General features: G+C 43.8%; 1 protein-coding gene across 3 annotated transcripts in view; it reads left to right on the forward strand.

The window, feature by feature from the left end:
- CEPT1 (choline/ethanolamine phosphotransferase 1) overlaps nt 1-21072 on the forward strand; it is a 32136-nt gene that overhangs the window by 2400 nt on the left and 8664 nt on the right. For 2 of the 3 annotated variants that reach the window (XM_015650594.3, XM_015650593.2), the window contains exons 2-5: nt 296-696; nt 3933-4080; nt 5129-5270; nt 20478-20562. In XM_015650594.3, coding sequence (XP_015506080.1) covers nt 358-696; nt 3933-4080; nt 5129-5270; nt 20478-20562 — 714 coding nt within the window. In that variant the 5' untranslated portion in view covers nt 296-357. Of the gene's footprint in view, nt 1-295; nt 697-3932; nt 4081-5128; nt 5271-12606; nt 12692-20477; nt 20563-21072 lie in introns of all 3 variants that reach the window. The other variant, XM_015650595.1, reaches the window with a different exon arrangement.

Raw genomic sequence — 21072 nt, forward strand, 5'->3', positions numbered from 1 at the left:
GGGACTGGCTGTGCCCTGGTCTGTAACACAGCTCACTGCTGTGGTGGGAGTTTCTGCTGCTGCTGGAATTTCAGCTGGTGGCTGCTGGGTTTTACATCTGCATTGGGAGCACTCATTTCTTGTCATTCCTTCAGCTATTCTCCAAATAACTTTCTCTTTCAAAGGAATAATCCTATAAAATCATCTTGCTTTGCTGATGGCAAATGAAATGCTCTTTGGGGCAGCAACTGGAAACTTGTAATATCCTAAAATCTCATTTGTGTGCTCAGGTGTGTCTCACCCCTTTGTGTTGCAGGATCTTATGGTTCTCCAGCCCAGCTGCTGCCTGCCCAAGACAATTCCTAGGCCACCCAACCCATGAGTGGGCAGCGGAGCATCAAGAGGCGATGTGGGGAGTCACACCTGGAGGGCCCCACGGGCTGTGGCCATGGCCCCAGTGCTGCCTGTGTGCTCAGCAAACTGGTGCAGCTGCCCACGCCTCCTCTGTCCAAGCACCAGCTCAAACGGTTAGAGGAGCACAAATACCAGAGTGCCGGACGCTCCCTGCTTGAGCCCCTCATGCAGGGCTACTGGGAATGGTTAGTTGGAAGAGTTCCAGCCTGGATTGCCCCCAACCTGATCACCATCATTGGACTGTTAATAAATATATTTACAACTCTGCTATTAGTATGTTACTGCCCAACAGCTACAGAGCAGGTGAGTTATGAACAACTCTTTTGTTTGGGTTGCTGTCACTGCTTTTGAGTGGGTGGTTGCTTTGGGGAGAGCTGGTTCTTGCTGTTCAGCCCTTAGTCCTCGTCCTTGTAACCTGTTCTCTGTGAATGTTTGTGCCTCTCTGTGATGCTGGCATGCAGAGAGAGCAGCTGTGGATGCTGGAGTGAGACAGCAGTTCCTGGGGCCAACACACCCATGTGGAGCAGGGTCTGGCACCAAAGCAGCTGTGAGGGAACAGCTGCACAGAGCTCAGCCCCACTAGGAGTTGGAGGCTCTGCAGCTGCCTGGACTGCGTGGCAGGAGGAGCTGGTACCTGTTTACCTTCTGTGCCCAGAACAGGGCGACTCCTCCTCAGCCCTGGGATTGGAGTTACCACACAGGCTGAGTGGGTTGGACATGCTGGGCCAAGGCACTGAGCTCTAGAGCAGTGCTGCTTAAGATAGCAAAGCTGGTGTGAGCAAACCCAGCTTAGTGAGCCCCAGGAACACCTTCCTGGGCCCCAGCAGCTCTGTGTCCTGGCAGCTCAGTCAGGACTCTGGCACAGTGTGGTGAAGCTGTGGGAACATGGAGTTGTGTTCCTGAGCTGTGGCCATGCTGTGAGGAGGCCAGATAAAAGCCAGTGGTTTTATTCTTTGTTCTGAATGCACTAAAAGTTCCTGACCTTTCCTGAGCAGAACTGTTTTAACCTGATTTCAGAGCTACAGACATCTTTTTGAGGCATTTCAACTTCTCTCCATCACCACTTACCTCGTAAGGCGCTTGAAGACTCATTTTTGTGCACTAGAAAAGTTTTCACTAGAATGTTGAATCTTAAAAGCTGCTTTTATGTGCGTGCACTGAGAAAGGGAATTTTTGGTATAGAAATGTGCTACACACCAGATGGCTGGGAATGTGTCAAGAGTTCCAGCTTTTAAAGTATCTGTACTCCTTCCTAAGCAAGTCTCCCAGCTGAGGTGGGGAATCCAGCAGGACCCAGTTTGTTCCTCAGCAGACTCCAGAATCTCATGTAGGTTGGCACAGTCAGCACTGTGTCCCTGCTCCACGTAGGACATGGGAAGGGGTGTTTGCCTCTCCTAGAAATCTGTTGAAATAGATTGTTTCACAATAACCTGTGGAATTTGGCAGGTGTAAGATAAACAGTGACTATCCAGTTTGAGCAGGGAATACTTGGAGCAGCTCCTTCCTTTTCCAGGCTGTGCCATTGTGGTGTGCATTGGTTTAACTTGTGTTTGTTTCTGAGCAGGGTTACATGGGGGCTCAGAAATCCAGTCTGATAGAGAGACTTCAGCTCTCAGGAACCCAGAGCTGGTTTGAGTCACTAAACCAGAGCAAAATTTAGAATTTGGAGAACAGTTGTATTTTGGTTGGTAATTAAACTTCTGAAATGCCTGGGAAGCTGCACTCAGAGCATCAGAAAGTCAGTGTTAGCTGCAGGCTCCTGTGTGAAAGCACTGTTTAGTGTTTAACAGTTTGAGAAGTACTTTGTGTGAGGTAAATGAGATTTTCTCCTCACTTGAACTGAAAAATAACTTAGTGCTGAGGCAGCTTTTGGCCTGATCTGATGTGCCACATGGCACAGCATGAACAAGGAGGTGCTTTTTAAGCATCAAGGAGCTGTGTGGGTAAGAAAATGGGGCTCTGAAATTCCAGGAGCAGATTTTTTTCCTCTCCCCAAAACCACTATTGATTTCTCATGTAAATTTTCTCCTCCTTGTAGCTCACCCTTAGTTCTGCTTTTTTTCAAGAGTGGCTCCTCCCTTCCTGTTGCTGAAAGGTGTAGCCAGGGCAGAGCTGTTGCTCAGGGCTTCCTGCAGCCCCAGAATAAAGGAGATGCAAATACTTCCTGCTTGGCTGGGAGGACCCAGCTGGAAAAGAGCTGACTGATGGAATGGTACCTGAGTTTATGAAAAAATGGAAAACTTACCTGGATAAAGAGAGAGCTGTCAGATCTTACTTGGCTATAAACAGGCCTAAGTGGAAACACCTACACTGCTCATGAAAGGAGCTTTCAAGAGAGGAGAGCCAGCAGACTGATTTTTAAACTTAGAGAGAATCCTTCAGCGTGATGCAATTTAACTGTGGCAGATAAAATCTATACATGAGGGATAAAAATGGGAGGGAATTGTGTACCATCAAAACCTTGGCTAAATGTGGTGCTCTGCTCTTGGGTGACACATTTCCCCTTTCTCACCTTGTGCTGTTTGTACAGAGACTGCTGAAAGCAGAGCACAATGGCAGCTTTTGGGGCAGAACAAACTGTTTTGCTAAATGGGAGGAACAATGCAAGCTGTAGAAGGAAATATATTTAAGTTGATGTTCTACAAGTTAGTCATGTTTGTGTTGGCCAAAACCAGCTGGACTCCAGGGCTTTATGAGAGGCAGGTCACCTTGATTAAGCTGTATTTGGATTTTGTTGGTGTGGTCTATAAAAGAAAGCTGTTCATAAATGCTCACTTCTGTAAAGTGTGTTGAATTTGAAGATTGCAAAATAGGCAATAATCTCTGATTTATGGATCTGTAAACGGAGACAGAGTAATGGCAACTCCCTGGCTTTTGTGATCTTAAGGGTTTATGTTTCAAAAAGCATAAAAAAGCTTGGATTGTAATCTTTGCTCTAGCAGGGCTTCAGCATTGTTTGTGTTTCTGTCAGAGTAGAAATTGTTTCCATAGATGTGACCATTAAGGGTTCTTAGTGTAGATTTGGCAAAGCTGCTGGTGTCTGTACTAGAGGGAGCAGCTCATGATGGAGGGGCTGTGCTGCAGAAATGTTCTTGGACTCAAAGTCTGGGCACTGGCAGTGACACAGCTCTCAGTGAGTGGTGAAGGGCTGGTGGAGATGAGCTCAGTGTTTGTGACAAAGTTGGGGTCTAAAAGTTCCCAAGTTTCTGAAATCACTGGGACAACTTGCATATATTTAACGAGGACTTTGTTAATCTGCTTTGCAAATACAGTATTACAATTTTTCCAGCTGTACAGTGCAGCTTCCTGCTTTAGACCAGGAGCTGTAGCTATTAATCTGTCACTGGTTTATTTACATTCCACATGTAACAACCCATTCTGTCTGTCCTTGCAAGGGCCAACTGCTGAAAGGTCCCTGGGTGAGGAGGACATCTGTGCAAGGGGAAAACTGTTGTGTCAGGCTGTGGGACAGCTCAGCTGCAGGCTTTCTGGTTTTAAAGATTATTCTAAACCTTATTGTGATTGCCTTTCTCTCATAGGCACCTCCCTGGGCATACATTGCTTGTGCTTGTGGCCTTTTCATCTACCAGTCCCTGGATGCTATAGATGGAAAACAAGCAAGAAGGACAAATAGCAGCACTCCGTTAGGAGAGCTTTTTGATCATGGCTGTGATTCATTGTCCACAGGTATTGTTGTCATTTTCAGTTGAAGTAGGAGGATTGAATTACTCTGTTTCAGGGATCAAATCTGCAATACAATAAAAAAGCTTCTTTACTGAATAAGGGATAACTGATAGTGCTGAATGTATCACTTTCAACCAAGAAAGTCACCTTTCTTTCCATAGAACAGTGCTCTGGATCAGCTGAATGTCTTCTCATGTGTTACATTGAAAACAAAACTGAGCATGTGACTGATTCAGCCTGAGCCAGCACTTCTCTGTGATGCTTTAGCAGAGTCTTGGTTCTAAAATATTTTCTATAAGTTGTCAGGATACTGTGCTATATTATTTCATATTGACTTGATACAGAGTGATACCAAGACAGGTCTAAGCCTTAGCAGGGGGACTCTACAAGTCAGAGTTTAAGATTACATTTGTCCAGGTCAGTTCCTGGAGTTCATTGAGCCAGCCTGAAGTTTAACCCCATTTCAAAAAATTATAAAATCCTAGAATATCCTGAGTTGGGAAGGTCCCACAAGATTGAGTCCAGCTCCTGATCGGGTGTTTTGGGTTCCTTAAATTCTAAAGGTCTTAGGCTTTAAATTTTATTAATTCTTTATCAGATTATCAGAGTTGTGTATGGAAAGGGTGGAGGGGAAAGCTTATCTATGTTACACATCCTAAATGTATCCAGCCCCCCAGTTTTCTTAATGGCATCAGAAAAATTTGGAAGATGGGGAAAAATGTCCGGCAAATGCAGGAGAACACCCCAAAACCTGCTGCAGCTGCAGAAATCACTCAAGTCCCTTGATAAGATTAGGCATTACAGAGAATTAAAAAAATGTAGGAAACTGAGAAACCCTTAATATTGATGACTTGTAATAACTGATGTGGATTGAAATCTGTGTTGTGCAGCCTGTATATTTTGAAGTGGAACCATTAATCTCTTGTGTCTGTGAAATGCCAGGGTAACCTTCCCACTGTCCCTGCTCTGGGCCCTGTTGTTAGCTTTGCTTCTGGTGAGGATCCTTACACACATCCACCCTTTTCACTCTGTGACTGATTTTCTCCTGCAGTCTTTGTGGTTTTGGGAACTTGTATTGCTGTGCAGCTGGGCACCAACCCTGACTGGATGTTCTTTTGTTGTTTTGCTGGGACATTCATGTTTTACTGCGCACACTGGCAGACGTACGTCTCGGGGACGCTGCGCTTCGGCATGTAAGTACCTGGCTGAGAGAAAGGGAAAGGCAGCCTGTTCTCCTCAGCTGCACCTTGCCATGGTGCAGCTCCTCACAGCAGCAGCAAATTGTTTTTATCCATAGTGACAAACTTAGAGCTTCTGGCAGACTTTGGATCTGTAATTAATAGTCAATGTCCCTTAGCTTGTAGGAGTGGTAAAATATCATTTTGGCCTGTTAGTTAATTAAAGCTTTTGATGTGATGTAAAGCTAAATAAGCAATGGAAAGTACCTGCTGTTTTATCCCAAGACTGGAACGCTTTGGTCAGATGGTGGCAGTCTGGCTTTAGCATTCATTAAACTCTTGTATGTCTTGGTACTGCTTGATTGTGATGTTTTAACCATAACTCTTAAGTGTATTTGCCACTGTGCCTCCAATTTAAAGTTTGGAATCCCTTTTGGTTAGTGCAGATCATGGTTCTGTCGATAAATGGAACCAAAATTGCAATGCCAAGAAGGTCAGGAGCACAAATCCTGTTTCCTGCTGGATGAGGCTGGGTGGGAGGTGCAGCACAAGGACTTGGTGAGCTGTGGGGTTCTCTAACCTTAATACTTAATGTATTCTATGTTGAAAATTTATTCTGTGTTTGCATTCATAGAGTAAACAAACATATTTCAAATAAATGCACTGCAGAATTTATTTTTTGTTGCATCTGGAAACTGAAATTTGCCCTTAATTTTTGGGATTTTTAAACAATTCTACAACTACATAGAGATGTCTAATAGACTGTTATTTATGGTCTATATATTGCTATATAGGTCTCAGATACTGCTAAAACAGTGCAACTATGGGCCTCTTGCATGTGACAGCTTTTATTGGCTGGATACTGTTTCAATAATACATATGCTCTTGATAAACTTCTGTATTTCTGGTCAAAAATTTAAGATGTTAGATTAGTTTTAAGTGGCTATTAGAGGAAGAAAAGAAGAAAATCTAGATTTCTGACTGATTACACTAAAGCAGATTGACTGAAACTATCCATTCTGGTATTTAAATCTTTAAAATAAGACATGTGGCTCAAATAGTTTCCTGTTTTAAGAGTCTCACTTTCATGCTGTGCCAAAGGTCTGAATGCTTTTAGCTCCCTTTGAACTTAACAGGGCCCTGGTAATCAAAGATTTCTGGTTATTGATCAAAGAACACAAAACCCCGACCTTGACATGTCCTTGACTTTACAGATGGAAGTATCAACGTCCCCAGACTGCTGTTGTGCTGCAGGGAAGTGTTTGGGTCAGTGCTGGTGCTCACTTGGATGATCCTTTGTCAGGAGTCTGTATTTTGGAGGCATTTTTCAGCAAATTAAATTTTTTTGCCTGTCCTCATAAGAATGTGGTGACCATTGATGGGTAGCTAACTCAGAGCAGGCAATAAGCACCTAAATGTGTGTATCATTAATTTAGATAACACAGCACTGTGTAGTAAACACATTTTGCCTTGTGTCACAAGGTTAATAGACTGTCATGAGCTGATGTTCATTTTAACACAAAAACCTACATATTTATCCAGTTAACAGATTCTTGTGACACCTTTTTAACAAAGCTTTCGTTTCACTAATCTAAAACTGAAAATAAGGTATTTTATCAGCCATTTCTGATTCACTGCAGTGCACAGACTTGGGAATCCTTAATTGTGATTAAGTGGGATCAGAGACAGCTGTTGAAAGGAGCCAGAAAAATTCTTGTGCACAGGAGCTTTTTCCTGTCTGCATCCCTTGTTGTGACTCTCAAAAACCCTCAGAGAGAGGGTGTAGTAGTGATGTTTTAGGGAATGTGAAGGTGTTTTTGACTTGTCTTAATTCTGAAGCAGCAGGAAAGAGCAGACAACTGGTTATCACTTACTCTGTTTCTGATATGTTGAAGAAATTGTATTTCAGCGCAGAGGGAACTCAATAATCAGATGGCTTGGAGAAGAGCAGAGGGTGCTACAGGGACAGACTGAACACTTCAGGCCTGTGGGGAAGGAGTGAAATACAATCAGCCTGTCTTGCTGGAAAAGTCCATCTTAAAAAAACCAGGGAAATGATGTCAACCAAAGTGTGTGCAGCAGTGTCTGGTTTGTGTTTGGGAAGGGGCTGCAGCAGCAGGAGCAGCTGAGGGAGCTGTGGGGGCTCATCCTGGAGAAGAGGAGGCTCAGGAGGGACCTTGTGGCTCTGCACAAGTCCCTGCCAGGAGGGGACAGCCAGGGTGGGGAGGGAGTCGGGCTCTGCTCCCAGGGAACAAGGACAGGAGGAGAGGAAACAGCATCAGGGGAAGGGTCAGGTTGGACATCAGGAGGAATTGCTCCTTGGAAGGGGTGGTCAGGCATTGGAAAGGGCTGCCCAGGGAGGTTGGGAGTCCTATCCCTGCCCAAGAACAACTGGAAGTGGCACTCAGGGCTGGTGACAAGGTGGGGATCAGTCAGGCTGGACTTGCTGATCCTGGAGGGCTTTTCCAACCTTAACAATTCCATGATTCTCTCTGGTGTCACTGCACGAGCCTTGGCAAGTCCCTGAAGCTGAGCAAAGCATGTCAGACTGCAGGCCAGGATCAGTTCCCCTGAGGGAGGAGGAAATGGGATCCATTCTGAGAGATTCCTCCAGATTCTGCAGGTGGAGGAGGAAAACTGCTCAGCTGAGCCTGACAGCTGAATCCATGAGCTGTGTAGGTTCTTTGTCTTCTCCCTGACAGCTGTGGGGCAGTCCCTGTGCTACTCCAGGATTTAGAATAATCAGCTGAGTCAATAAAGTCCTGTGATCTGTCTCCATCTTCAAATGATCACATAATTCCATTAGATCCTGGAACTAATTCCATTAGATTCTGGAACTGCACTCTTCAAAAAACAACTGGTGTTGGCTGAGCAGCTCAAATAATAGCTAGAGGTCAGGATAGCTTAAAAATTCCCCAAGAGGAAGCAGGAAGTGTCCCAAGGCCAGTGGAGAAGGCTCCTGGAGAGTCACTGTAAGGATATCAGCAGTGCAAAGGCAACAGGGATTGGCAGGGATAGAGTTAAATGCAGAAGTTTTAAGTGAAACACCTGATCTGGGAATGATCTTGCAGAACAACAGGAATACTCAGCACATTTAAAAAGAGGATTTTGAATGACAGAGAGACACTTAGTATTGAAACAGGCCAGATAATGACTTGGTTCTCCTGACCTGGTTTCCAGCACAGGAATTGGTTTGTCTGGGTTGTGGATTTGCAGTGCTTCAGCACAGGATGAGCTGAGTCATGTGTTGGGGCAGCTGTGCCATCACTGGGCCACCTCTGCTTTGGAAACAGAATTTTTTCCTGCATATCCCAGAAATCAAACTGCCAAGCTGTGATGGACTGCCACGTGTCCTTGTGGAAGCAGATGTGATGTACTGCAGGAACATGGTGCAGGATGATAGGGAATACAGATCCTGAGAGGATTTTCCTGATGTTATCTGGAACCCAGCTGTGATCCCCTGGTTCTTCCCCAATCCAAGGTGATCCCAGTTGGATTCAGTAGTGGTTCTGTTCCCTGCAGGCAGTACTGGAGGAGAAGTGAGTGTGTGCAGGCTCAGGATGTTTCCTGCTCAAGGTCAGGGGACAGCTTGACTGCAGGGACTGTCCCAGATCCAGGGGCTCTGAGCCATCCATCCCTGTCAGATTGGGATTCTGCAGAGCAGCTCAGAATTACAGAATCATGGAATTGGCTGAGTGAGAAAAGACATTAAACCCATCCAGTTCCACCCCCGCCATGGCAGGGACACCTTCCACTATCCCAGGTGGCTCCAAGCCCCAGTGTCCAGCCTGGCCTTGGATGCTCCCAGGCATGGGGCAGCCTGTGCCAGAGCCTCCCCACCCTCACAGGGAAGAATTTCTTCCCAATATCCCATCTGACCCTGCCCTCTGGTAGTGGGAAGCCATTCCCCCTTGTTCAACCTGGGTGTTTTCTTGAGACATGAGATAAAACTACTCAGTGCACTTCTTCATGATGGAAGTGCTGGAGGTGCTGAATCTTATTGAGAAAACCCAGTGGGCACTGAGCACTCAAGGGTCCATCCAGAGACATGAGGGTGCTGCTGTACCATGGTCTCCAGCATTTCTCCCATAAGTTACTGCATTATCTGGTTTATTACAACGTTTTTTAATTAAAATATCTAAAGTTGGTGATGGTAGGAATTACAGGTGTATGTATGTGTAAATATAGACACAATGAGATGGAAATTAGTTTCCAAGGAGGCTTCACAAAAGAATATCATAAATCTGAGAGGAAGAATCTGTTTTTACCACCTTTCATATAACTGAAAAGTGGTTGCTTTGCTGTTTGAATAATAATCTCCAGAGAAAGCAAAGCAATTCAGGCTGCTGAACAAAACAGCCTTTCTCGAGGAGAGTTGGAGAATTTGGGGGAGCATTCCTGTCCAGTGACTCTGGAGCAGCTGTACAGCCCAAGAGCCTGTGGGATAATGGGCTGGTTCAGCTGAGCCCTGTCACCACTGCTGCTGCTGAGGTACAAAGGAGAGGTGAGGAAATGGGGCTGGATTTCAGAAAGCAGCTAAGCCAACCTTCCTCTTCAGCCTCAGCAGAGGAGGAGTTGGTGTTTGCTCTTGCATAGACAGCACACACCAAATACTGAAATACAGGGATGGAAACCTTCCAAGTCAGAATTTAGCACACTGAGTTCTTGCTCCTGGAAACAACCTCAGGATCCCCTGTCTGAGATAAGGCAATAATCCCCATGATTGCAGAGTTTAAACTTTCCAGCAGTGCTTTGAGAACTTTTACACCCAGGTTATTTACAGAGGAGAGTCTGAGGTTAAGTAGAGCCTCTGGTGATGTCAGGGGATGTTGGGTTCTCTGTGAGCAGGATGTGTTGGTCTCTCTGTGGTGGCTGCTGCACCTCCTGCTCCCTCAGTCACACTGGCAGTGTCTCAGGAACCTGCTGGGGGTTCCTGGAACAGGGTGGGGGTGGTTCCCACATCTTCCTCTCCCACAAGTCATTCAACAACATTTTCAGCCACGATCCCATTGGTCACGTGTGGAGATACTGCTCCTGATTGTTCTGGTAAATCCTTGGAGTTGTCACTGCTCTGTGAAATAATGAGCTACAACATAACAAACACATGGCTATTGCCTGACCTGTGCAACTTCTGTGTACCTCTGTGGGCAGCAGAAGGAAATATTTACATACTGGATGTGTATAATCATGAGGAAAGGGGCTGATGGCCCATTTTTAATATTATTTTTTCCTCAACATGAATTTCCTGGTGCTGGAAATAATTCTAATTCATGTTTCATTTTTTCTGTACAGTTTGCTTTATTCATGCTATTGTATTTCATTGCATCCAAGTGAAACTGCAGGATTGTAATGAGTTAGGATAAAACTCTAATAACTTTATAACTAAGCATTTGTACTTCTAGCATGTGACTCTCAGTTTTTCTTTCTCTTGTGTTCTGATGTTAAACATTCTTTTCTTGCTGCTGTGGTTCCCTTAAGAAAACAGTTCTTTGTCTTCTGCTCAGACTCCCAGTTCATTGCCCAGCCTTAGTAATCCCACTTGCACGCTCAGTAGATACAGACAAAACAGATGGAAGAATCATCATTTTTCAGACCAGAGCATTAACTGGTAGATGGATCCCTGTGAGTTTTTCCAGTTCTGTGACTTCTGTTGAGGCAGGAGTGTTTTTCTTGTCTGCTGTGATTTGGGAGTTCTGTGTGTTGAGGGAGGAAGGGGAGGATGGTGCATAAACCTCCCTGGTAGTTTGACACAGCCTTAAAAAGCTGTATTAGATCAGCTACTGATTGACTTGATTTCAGGGCCATCTCCAGGGTAAGTGTCTGTTTCCTGTTGGACATCTCTCCATTTGAGTTCAGTTTGGGTTCCCTGTTAGCACAAGGAAGGGATTGACTGCAGCTGTCTCTGAGCCCTGAGCCAGCGGTGGCTCTTGAATTGTCTGATGCCTTGTTTAGTCAACTGGGGCCTTTAGGAATTGCCCATGGAATACACTCAATAAATCAGCACTGAGAAGGGAATATTCTGCATGCAGCACAAGTCTCCTGGGTGTTAATTGGCTTCAGACTCAGGAGCCTGACAGGTTCCCAGCAGAGCAGGCAGGGGGATTGTCAGTGGCAGCATCTCTGTGGAGTGAAGCACATGCCAAGGTCAATGTCCCTTCTGAAACTTCCCAGATAATGTTAAAAAAATGGATCCATGTCTGAATTACAAATATCACCTAAAATAACATAGGAAAAAGGGAATAGAAACTGCAGCTGTTGTGAGGCACCAAAGTAGATGTGGGGCTTGGACATGGACAATTCCTCCTCTGTTCCCTAAAATACCAACTATTGTTGTGTGGTGGTTTTTAGCAGTAGCTAAAAATCACCAGTGTACTTACTATTTACTGTTCTGTGCTGTGGTAATTAAACTGAAAAAGCTTTTCAGGCTGAAGTTCAGCAGCCCCTCTGTTCAGGCATGGTGTCTGTGTATTATCACTGCACCTGAGCCCTGCAGTGGGGCCACCGTGACCTTTCTGCCCATTTTTAATCCCTTGGCATGGTGAGTGTCTGTTCCAGCACACTCTGATAAGAGCAGCAATAAACAGGGTCTGTGTTCTGGCTGACCCTGCTGCTGAGTTATTTTCTTTTTATACTAGATGGTTTGATTTTTTAAAATTTCATGCCATTTTAAAACCTTTTTGTTGTGGTAAAATGCAGATTTGTATTAGGAGAAAGGGTGGCTTTGTTGGCTCCAGCACATTTTTTCATCCCTTTCTGTCAGGGGTGAGAAATAAATATATACAGAATGGAGGGTGATTACCCCTGAGCAGGGTCACTTCTTGGAGCATTATTTGCCAAGGTGCTGCCTGAGGAGGGAGATGAAACTTCTTCCTTTCCCTCAGAGGTGCCAAACTGAAATACAATCTGCATTTCAGCTCCACTAAAAGATGCAGGAGCATCTTCAGCTAAAGAATACATATATTCAGTGTCACTTGCAGACATGAACATGAGATCAGGAGATGAGAGTCCTGCATTCTGCTTGATTATGGATTTTATTCACCGTGACTCAGAGCAAGGATTTTAATTTATTTCCTCATGCACACATCAAATGATTGTTTTTCCTTATGTGCTGGAGTGATACGGTAAAACTGTAAATTGCAGAAGTTCTGAGTGAAGATTTAAATGTGTAAATTTTCTATGTGGGTTAGAAATGTTTTGTTAATTCAATAATACTCCTGGGTTTTGTGGTTGTGAATCCCTTCCCTGACCTGCCCTTTGAATCACCCAGAGCCTGGATTTTGTCAGATTTTATTCCTGCCTGCAGAGGAGTGCTGAGGAGAAGGTTCTGAACTGTTTCTGTTCTCACACATAGATTTGATGTGACAGAGTCCATGCTCTGCACAGTAGCCATCCAGCTCCTCACGGGAACGCTGGGGCCCTGCTTCTGGAATCGCACGGTAAAGCCTTTGCTGGAGGCCTGAGCAGGGCAGCACCTTTGGCATGCACTGCTCTGAGGAAAGCAGCTGCTCCAGGGCATCCTGCTGCTTAATACAAGGAGGAAAAATGTTTGAATGAATAGGAAAAATCTGATTTAACTGGAAACAAGTGTTTTTGAAAGCGTCACATTTTATATGAAACCAAAGCAAAACCTGTCTGTTTAACCAAAGTTTAAATCAAACTTTTACCACAGTGTTGGCTTCACCTAAAGTCCAAGCAAGGCTGTGGAAGCAGCTCGAAGTATGGATGTAAAATAATGTAGTTGGAACTACTTTTTAAAAAAGCTTCTTTTGTTGCTGCCACTTCAATACCTTTCCACCAAAAAAAGGAGAATTTCTTGTCTCTTTCAGGGAACTGTGCCTTGTGTAATAACTTAAAAAGTCTGGTTAAAAATATCTGGTTTAAGTTGTGCAGCTTGATCCCTGTGCTTGTAGCTTCTTAAAGTAACTTCCTTTCCATCTTGTCTTTATCTTCAGAATGCTTTTCCTTATGCCTGTGCTAAATAAATCCTTCTCCCATCTACTTTGCTAGCCTTAGGAGGGACTTTCTCTTCCTTATTTTACCTCTTTTTCTTTTCTTTGTTTCCCTAATACATTGTATGTGGGTGAGGTCCCCTCTCAATAAAATATTATCATTAGAAGTGAATGAATTGCATTCCTTGAAATATCTCATGGATTATGATTATTATTGATGAATTTTTATCCTGGACTTTTCTTTGAAATATTTGAGGATCTAAGCTTTTTGATCTCTTTCTTAGAACTGCATCAGATGTTAAGCAGAAGTGAGGTTATTTTTTTGGTGGTTGGTTTACATAGTTCTTTTTAAACCTGTGTTGATGCTAATTATTTTCTAATAGTTTCTTTGTTTTTTCATGTAATAGCAGAGCAAAATTTCTGCTTTCAGGAAGTCCTTTAGGAAGATGAATTACTGGCTCTGCTTTAGATGCAGCACCATCAGCAATCTGGTAAATCCAGCTGGCCCTGGGAGCTCTGAGGGGAGTTAGGTGACACCAGTGACTTAATTTTTCAAATCCTTTGTTCATAATCTCTGAAAGGCTGGAAATAGTGTCAGGAAATGGTAATTTAGCAAGCACTAGTCCAAAGGAAGGAAGAGCCTCAATCAAGATTTTAGCCTGTGATATCAGCATCTCAACTGACCAAGGATTCGCTGAGGGCAGGAAAAATTATCAAATCAGAGTTCTGAGACACTGAGAGTTCTGAACTCCTTCCCTGGGGTGATGGATGTGGGGTGGAGATAACTCAGATTGGGTGATGGGATTGTTTGAACTGGAGTAGGACAATTTGCCATGGGATGGGAGAGAGGGGAAGGGCAGGTGCAGAGGAGCTGGAGCTGCTGGAGATGTCCATCTGCAAAGGCAAAGGAGGCCTTTGGAGATACTGGTGATACTGGTTTTACAGCCAGCTGGGGAGTTGGGTGTGAGGAGATGGGCCAGGCAGGGCATTTTCACAAAATCCTAGGATGGTTTGGTTTAGAGGGACCTTGAAGCTCATCCCATTCTAGCCCCTCCCTTGGGCAGGGACACCTTCCACTGTCCCAGGGTGCTCCAAGCCCCGGTGTCCAGCCTGGCCTTGGATGCTCCAGGCATGGGGCAGCCTGTGCCAGAGCCTCCCCACCTGCACAGGGAGGAACTTCCCAGTGTCTCATCCATCCCTGGCCTCTGGAGCTGGGAACCTGCTTCCCCTTGTCCTGTCCCTCAGGCTCCTGTCACTGGCTCCTGAGACAGAGCCCCAGCTCTGACAGGTCTCCTCACACTTTAACCCAGTTCTCAGCACTGAGTTACAGCACAGACTTCTAAATCTGTTTAAATTCTGGCATGAGCAATTTCAGATGCCTTCTGGCATCTTTAGTTTTAGCCTTAACTCACAGCTGAAGGTGCTGCTGCTACCAGGTGGTTTGCTCAGACACAGTCACTTATTTACACACTCAGAGGTCCCACACAACAGATTTTTAGGTCAGTATTGCCCATCTCAGACAGCTAAGCTACAGAAAATGCATATTCATACTCTGGCTGTTTCATGTGATAAACATTTGTACTGAGAAAATATAATAATATAACCCTGTCTTGAAAATAATACAGGATCTGGGACAGTATGAAGTGAGCAGCTTCAAATTCTTGCTGCACAGCTAAACCTTGTACTGGCTGGGCAGGGAAGTTTTGTGTTCACCAGGGAGGGGAAAAATGTCTTAAATTGTTAATGAAGTTTGCTTATCCCTGTAGCCAATGGGGAAATTATTCAGAAGAACCTGAAGGCTTAAAAAGCTGGAAAATAAAAATATTTTGGGAATCAAAATAGGTTTACTTCATTATTCCCCACACTGACACCTGAAGTGCCAGAGTTGCAGCCCTGCCTCCTTCTCTCTGCAGTGTCACCCTGCAGTTCTTGTACTGTTGGAATATGACTTTGTTTTGGAACATTTTGCCTTGGTGATTTTTCAAAGACCAGAATTGGGCTGTTTTAATACAGTTTAGCACTACATATATATATATATATATATATATATGTTCTATATGTGATACAGACAAATTGAAAATTAAGGTGTTGAGGATGATTCAATCTGGAGACCACTCAGCCTTCTTTAGAAAACAAAATGTTAAAATAATAATATGACAATATTTGATAATGATAATATGATAATAATGTGACAATATTTGGCCACAAAAGTGATTATAGGGGTGGAAATCTCCTATGAGGAAAGGCTAGGAGAGCTGGGGATGTTCAGCCTGCAGAAGGAAGGAATCTAGGGAGAGCTTCGAGCTTCTTCCTGTGCCTAAAGAGCTGGAGGGGGCTTTGGACAAGGGATGGAGTGGCAGGACAGGGGGAATGGCTTCCCAGTGCCAGAGGGCAGGGATGGATGGGATAGTGGGAAGGAAGGAAGGAAGGAAGGAAGGAAGGAAGGAAGGAAGGAAGGAAGGAATTCCTCCCTGTGAGGGTGGGGATGCCCTGCCCAGGCTGTGCCTGTCCTACCCCTGGGAGTGTCTGAGGCCAGACTGGACGGGGTTTGGAGTGACCTGGGCTAGGGGAAGGTGTCCCTGCCCATGGTGGAATGGGATGAGCTTTGAGTCTCTTCTAACTCAAACCAGGCCAGGGTTCTCTCCTTCCTCTCTTACCTGGGAAGGCTGTACACGTTTGAAGACTGGCAAATAATCTGCATTTCAGTTTGTCACAGCAGGAAAAGGAGGCTCAGGAGAGGAGAACACTGCAATGTGTGCAGGAGAACTGATGGATGACAGTGTCACCACGGGAATTGCAGCTGGCCCTGGAAGCTCTGCAGGAATTCTGCTGTTTTGTGAGTTTAGGCAGATAGGGAGTGAGGGCCAAAATGTGCATTTTAAAACTCACAACTCTTGTGCTTCCCTGACTTCACTGGAATGAAATCCTTGTGTATTCTGGTTTTCAGCCTGTGGTTTACCTCCAGTGCAATGCTGACACTGCCTGACCCTGTCCCTGCCTCACACAGCACTGCTGGTTATTCTTCCCTAACATCATTTGCTGCAGAACCAGTCCTTGTCAGTGTTATTGGGAATCTTCTCCCCAGCCATGCCACTGGATGTTCTGTCTGGGCATTTTAGTTTGTTAAATATTGAGTCTTGGCTCTTTGCTCTGTTGTTAGCATCAGCTCTTTGTTCTTGTTCTTTGCCTGGATGTTCCTGCTGATCTTCAACCTCAATTCAGGGTCTTCTGTTTATTTTATAAAAGATGAAAAAGCCCCTGGTTTATTTGAGTAAGAGATTTTTGGAAGGTGATTCTTTGTGTCTGCTGAACTTGTACAATAACTTTCCGTCCATCTATTGTAGTGTGGGAATGTCTTGGGAAAAGGGTTTGTTTCATTTTCTCCATCTTGTGGGGCTTAGTGCTCCTCCACACAATGTGCACAGTGTCAGTGTCTGAGCACTGCTGACATGACTCAGTTGGCAGGAAACACCAGGCAGCAAAGCTGTCAGGTTGAGGGGAAGTATGGCTCCAGTGATGCCTGAAAATAACCCACTTAATAAAAATATCCCAGTTCAGAGGCTTTTAGAAACCCTTGCAGAATTCATGCTGCTTGCTCTTCCCATTTGTTTTTTCTTAGGACTTCCACTGTAGTATTTAAATGAGTAAATAAATACAAACACAAGTTGAAAATAGAATCTTTGAACTGGCTGATTCCCTTCTTGCTTTGAAATGGTTTTGCTTTCTTACAGCTCTGTGTGTGGTACCTGCTTGTATGTAATTAAATGTGATTATAGTAATTAAATGAGGCAGTCTGCAGGAGCAAAGGCCTTTCCCTATTTTCTACTTTTTTTCCCTTGTTTTTTTACTATAATTTGATAAATGATCCATTACTCCAGAATTGTTCTCTCTAATGTTTACCATGGGAGAGTCACTTGAATATGCAAGGAACTTGATGTAGAATAAAATATGGAACTAATGATTTCATATCTAACCAGGAATATTATCACCTTGCGTTGTGAATAAATTCCCCATCCACTAAAACAAGTTGGGTGCATTTTCCCCCAAAAAGAAAGACATTGCTTGGTCTCCATCCAAATGGAGCAAGTGCTTTCCTGCAGCCCTGCCTTTGCCTTCCCATTTCATTTGGTACTTCCCAGCTCTGCCAGAGGTTCAAAACACTGGTGACTGAGGCAGTTCATGGATTTTTTTGGCTGCTAGTTCATTTTACCTGGATACAGTGCATAAATCCAAATGAATCATTTAGGTGTAAGAATGTCCTCTTGATCTCCTGACCTGTTAATGCTTTTCAGACAGTTCAGACACTGCTTTGCTCACGTCTCTTGAATAAAAACATTATTGCTTCAGTTTATAATGGCATACTTTCACTTATTTTTCATTTTAGGGGCTCTTTAGAACTTCTGTCAAGGCTGGTAGCAATCTGCTTGTCTGTCATTCCCATTTATTCCTTTCCTGAAGCCACCAAGTCCCACCAGGACCCACTTTTGGGATGTGTGGCTTCCAGGGGCTGAGCAGATCTTCCCTGCCCTCTCCCCAGGGCCCCCAGAATTCCCAAAGTCACAAAAAAACCACCAGGAAAGATGATGGTCTGGGAACTGGGACAGGAATTTCTTCTTTTTCATTGGATCCTTGTAGCCAAACCAATCTCCCAACTCCACTGATGGAAGGAGGTGCTGGCACGGGAGGGAAGGTGGGGCTGAGCAGGTGTTCTGGGGGAAGAAAGTGGTGAGGTTTTCAGGAGCTTGGGATGAGTTCTCCATGCAGCAGCATCAGAGATGTATCTGGTTCATCATCCTGGGCCTGCACAGTTACCTTGAATTCAGGTTAAACCCAGAGAAGGAACAGTGTCCTCCTTCCACCACCTTCTGCTTCCAGGTGTTCTCCCTTCTGCAGTCCAGCTTGGAGAAGCTGCCTGTGCATTTCTGGGTTCTTACATTTCTGTCCAGAGGCCACTTGACATCCTGAGAAAAAATGATAATTCCAGCACCAGGCATGTGCTTTACTGATATAAAACCTGTCCTTTTAAGTCATCTGACAGTGGTTTTAATGAGCATGGGATGTTCCCAGGACTTTTTCCTCCTCAGGATTGAGAATTTATGCTTTCTTTAGGTGATAGTTTGGTTAGTTTCTCCTCAGTAGGTATTAATGCTTTTATTTTCTGTTTTAAGGAGCCATTGAAAATCCAGAATATTAAGGTGGTACTGAAGTTAAGATTTGTATTTGTTCTACAATGGGAGATTCTTCCTGTAAGTCAAGGAGGAGATTTTGACAAATATCCTTGGCTGCCTGCTGGTGTTTCTGTTTGAGTTGGAAGGGCAGAGCCCTGGGCAGGGGAGTAAAGGTTGTGCCATGGCTGTGTAAAGATAAAACTGTCTCCCTAACCTCAGTCCAGGCACTGCTCCCCATGTGTTCGTTGGACTCTCAGCCTTGTGCAAAGGTTTGTCTGGCAGAAAAACTTCGGTTTCCACACATGACATTTCTTTTTTGTGCATAAGATTTCTGCTGCCAGAAGTAACCTGGTTTCCTGTCCAAGGAAAGCTGCAAGTTGGAGTTACCTCCATGATTTATTAGTCACTGTTTCTGTGAACTTTCTCAGTTTCTTTCTGTTCTTTAGGTGACCGACAGAAGTAGTGAAATGGGCTAAAACACCTTCCTGCACTCCTGGAATGGAGCTGCTCCAGCCCTTCCTTGGCTGGACACGCTGAGAACACATTTCCATGCTGATTCAGGGGCTGGGAGGAACAAATTTGCATTAAATTGGTTGTTTTGTGTATCTCTGCTGAGCATTTTTATTTTTTTCTTTCAAGGTACCTCAGTGGCTCCATTTGTTTGTATCAGGACTGAAAACAGAGATCTTTTAGAACATTCTTTGCTCAGTGGAAGTTAATTTTCCCCCCAGCCAGTTGTGATTGCCTTGCAGGGTTGGTATTGAGAAAATTTAATGGAGGAGAGCTTTCAAGGTTATTTCCTGGGTGTCACATCTCCAGGTTTGTGTAGTGAAAAGCAAATTGACAAAGCAAAGACTCATGGAATGGGTTGGGAAGAACCTTAAAACCCATCTCATTGCAGTAGGGGATGTTTGCCAGAGGATTTAGGTGCAGATTTAGAATTATCCCTTGTGCTGTGGCTCTGCTGCTGCCCAGACTGGAGATCCTCAAATGAGAGGATCCACTCCCAACCTGAAGCAAAGTCTGCAGAGAAACACTGAGCTGATGAGAAAATCAATTCCATCTTGTAGCTGATTTCAGGCAGGCAGAGGAAAGCCCAGCCCATAATTCTCCTTCCCTGTGCAGGTGATACCAGCAGGGTTTTGTCACAGCAAATCCTGTGTGTGCAGGATTTGGAGTCTTTTAGGTAGAATTATCTAGTTGGAAATAAAGATAAGCCAGAAATGTTTCAAACTGACTTGAAGGGTTATTTTTGATGTAGCACTTCAGGGCAAGATACTATTACATGACTATAAAATATATAACATATTTTTTATATATAACATACATTGATATGCATATATATAGATGTATAAAATGTGTATGCCTATTTATAACATATGTAGTGTATATATACACCCCATGTTTGTATCTCACACCAGCAAGTCCATCCTCTTCATTTCACTTGTATTTTTATATACTCCTGTTTCTGGCATTCATTTCTATACACATTTTTTGCTCTTTCTACCTCCTAGACTTTTCATGCTCCTTAAAACAAAGCCATAAATTCCCTGTTTTCTCCCATTCCTTCCTGCATCACATCCTGGCTCTGCTGGAACCAGAAGTGATTTCTCTTCTTGATGCCACTGCACCATTCCCATCAACCCTTTAGGGATTTGTGTTTCTTCAAAGCTTGATCTTATTCAGAGAATATTCATATTAAAATAGGGCAGGGACTATAATATGGGTTAAAAATACATTTTTAGAATTTTATCATCTGTACAAAATTCTTTTTTTTTTTTGGTGGACAAGGTTAAAACTGAATATTTATTTCTGCAGCTGCCAATGGGCAGTGAAGAGTTCCAATATGTTCTGTTGATAAAATGGATTTTCTGTTATTACACTGTGAAAACAAAATTATACCACAGCATTGCTCTTAATTTGAACAATAAAACTAAATACATTTTTGCCTTCTAAATTACTTGTGAGTTTTTCCTTTTCCTCAGCCTTTTGGGGTGTTCATACTGTGCATGACAGAGTTGCTCCGCTGAGCTTGCGAATAACTGAAATTGCTTTGAATAATTTTGCATTGTTTTGTTTTTTTTTGGCTTTTTATACCTAATCAGAATTGATGTGACTGAAGTACAAATCTTCATAATAATCATGCATTTACTGGCAGTGATTGGAGGACCACCTTTTTGGCAATCTCTGGTAATTTTGCTCATGTTCTTATTTTATCCTTTGTAATAATCCCGTGGTCACTGAAGTTCTCCTGCACATCTCGAGACACTTTCACTTCTGCAGGAAAGTTTCACTTTTCCTCATAAATGGAAACAGATTTTTTTATCCAGATCCCTCAGAATTAACTGTGGATTCTGGCTGTACCAGAGTCATTAAAACGAGGTTATTTTATACTCTGTACCTGCAGGTAAAAAGCAATCAAGCATTGCATGAACTTAGGTGAAATCCTGGCCAAAACCTGAATTAATTCCATGCAACAAAGAGTGGAGGAATATTAAACTGGGATGAGGATTTGGGGGAACTCTTGTGAGAGAAGTTGGGAATCATCAGTAGATAATTTGGCCTGAATGTGGCTGATAACTCTTGATTTGTATAAGGGAAAAAAACCCCATTTGTCAGGTTTTTCCTTTCAAACTAAGATGATCCTGATGAAATGAGCTCCTGGCACAGCCTGGCTGCAGATGCTTTATTTATATCTAT

The sequence above is a fragment of the Parus major genome, chromosome 26 (genome assembly GCF_001522545.3).
Source record: "Parus major isolate Abel chromosome 26, Parus_major1.1, whole genome shotgun sequence".
NCBI lineage: Eukaryota > Metazoa > Chordata > Aves > Passeriformes > Paridae > Parus > Parus major.